Below are 1,539 nucleotides of genomic sequence, written 5' to 3'. Positions count from 1 at the left end.
GAAAATTATGTCCGATAGTGTTCTTTAGACTATTTCTCAAAAATAAATACCGCTTGCTATATCGAACTTTATTGTCATACGTTACTAATAATATGAGGCATCTTATACTATTTTTTCAAAAAAATTCTAAGAAAACTACTTATTATTCATTAAAATGTCCGTGTCGAGAGAGCTCAACATAGGGATCCCGTGTTAAAAATCGGAACTTTGAAGCTGAATATCTCAAATTTTAGTACCGCAAGGGGCATTGAATAAAACGCCTACGTATAAAACGCGTTTAATTAAACATATACTGAAAGTTTAAGAAAATTTCTAAGAAAACGATTTTGCCGGTGAATGTCCTTAATTGGAATATGACAACCGTCAATGGCTCCTACAACACCTGGAAATCCTCTTGATCGAATTCTAAAAACCTAAAACAAAAAAAATTTTTAAATTTTATTTCATTTTTTTTAATTACAAAAATGAAAACCTAAAACAATTAAAAATTTTTAAAAGTATTCAAAATATTATTGTAAACTGGAAAACACGAAATAATGTATCCTTTCACTTTTTTCACATTCCGCATTATTTGGCCATCTTATAAAACGTGACATAATTCTTTTTAACGCATAAACCACTTCTTTAAAAATGATCCAAGCTACACCTTTGGAAAGGCCAAATCTGTCTGCAACAGATCGAAAACTTTCTAGCGTGGCTATAATCCATAATGTTAAAAATAATTTTTTCGATAATGATATATCATTTTCTCTCTGTCTAATTAGAGATCTCATTATATTTTCCAATTCCTGAAAATAATAAAAAAATTAATTATAAAGAATTGTAAATATTCAATAGTACCTATCTATATATATTTGGTTTCAATATTTACCATGTATGTTCCTCGATGCATTCTAAAATGCGGATGAAATTGGTTATCGTTATAACGTGGTATTACTTCTTCAAAATAATTTAAATTAACAATTTCATCATTCTGTCTTTCACGATAAAACATTTCATCAAATATTTCACCTGCATTATCCAAGGCATGCAGAACTTCGAGGTCGTTTTCTTGTTCTAAAAAATGGGTATAAAATCACTAAATTTTGTGTGTGTGTATGTTCTGCTTTATAGAAGTTGTGATTTTCGTTAAAGCAGGGCACACACACGTGTGTATGTCCTGCTTTATAGAAGTTGTGATTTTCGTTAAAGCAGGGCACACACACACGTGTGTACATATGTCCTGCTTTATAGAAGTTGTGATTTTCGTTAAAGCAGGGCACACACACACACGTGTGTATGTCCTGCTTTATAGAAGTTGTGATTTTCGTTAAAGCAGGGCACACACACGTGTGTATGCCCTGCTTTATAGAAGTTGTAATTTTTGTTAAAACAGGGCACACACACGTGTGTATGCCCTGCTTTATAGAAGCTGTGATTTTTGTTAAAGCAGGGCACACACACACGTGTGTATGTCCTGTTTTATAGAAGTTGTGATTTTCGTTAAAGCAGGGCACACACACACGTGTGTAAGCCCTGCTTTATAGAAGTTGTGAAAAT

General features: G+C 32.2%; 1 protein-coding gene across 1 annotated transcript; it reads right to left on the bottom strand.

The window, feature by feature from the left end:
• Positions 1 to 461: 461 nt before the first annotated feature.
• On the bottom strand, positions 462 to 1,068 carry LOC112461829. Its single transcript, XM_025027227.1, has 2 exons — positions 872 to 1,068; positions 462 to 788 (listed from the first exon to the last, which is right to left on the bottom strand). The coding sequence occupies exons 1-2, from the start codon at positions 992 to 994 to the stop codon at positions 510 to 512; spliced, it is 402 nt and encodes a 133-aa protein (XP_024882995.1). The 5' UTR covers positions 995 to 1,068; the 3' UTR covers positions 462 to 509.
• Between the last annotated feature and the right edge of the window lie 471 nt (positions 1,069 to 1,539).

The sequence above is a fragment of the Temnothorax curvispinosus genome, unplaced genomic scaffold (assembly GCF_003070985.1).
Source record: "Temnothorax curvispinosus isolate PA1 unplaced genomic scaffold, ASM307098v1 QBEX01011842.1, whole genome shotgun sequence".
Taxonomy (NCBI): Eukaryota; Metazoa; Arthropoda; class Insecta; order Hymenoptera; family Formicidae; genus Temnothorax; species Temnothorax curvispinosus.
Note: the sequence above shows the minus strand (reverse complement) of the source record. Positions and strands in the feature narration are given on the sequence as shown.

Excerpts from the sequence above, each read along its gene's own strand:
- LOC112461829 (XM_025027227.1), bottom strand. The coding sequence starts at position 994 with ATGTTTTATCGTGAAAGACAGAATGATGAAATTGTTAATTTAAATTAT. Across the intron at positions 789-871 it reads TGCATCGAGGAACATACATG|GAATTGGAAAATATAATGAG; the intron begins GTAAATATTGAA and ends TATTATTTTCAG.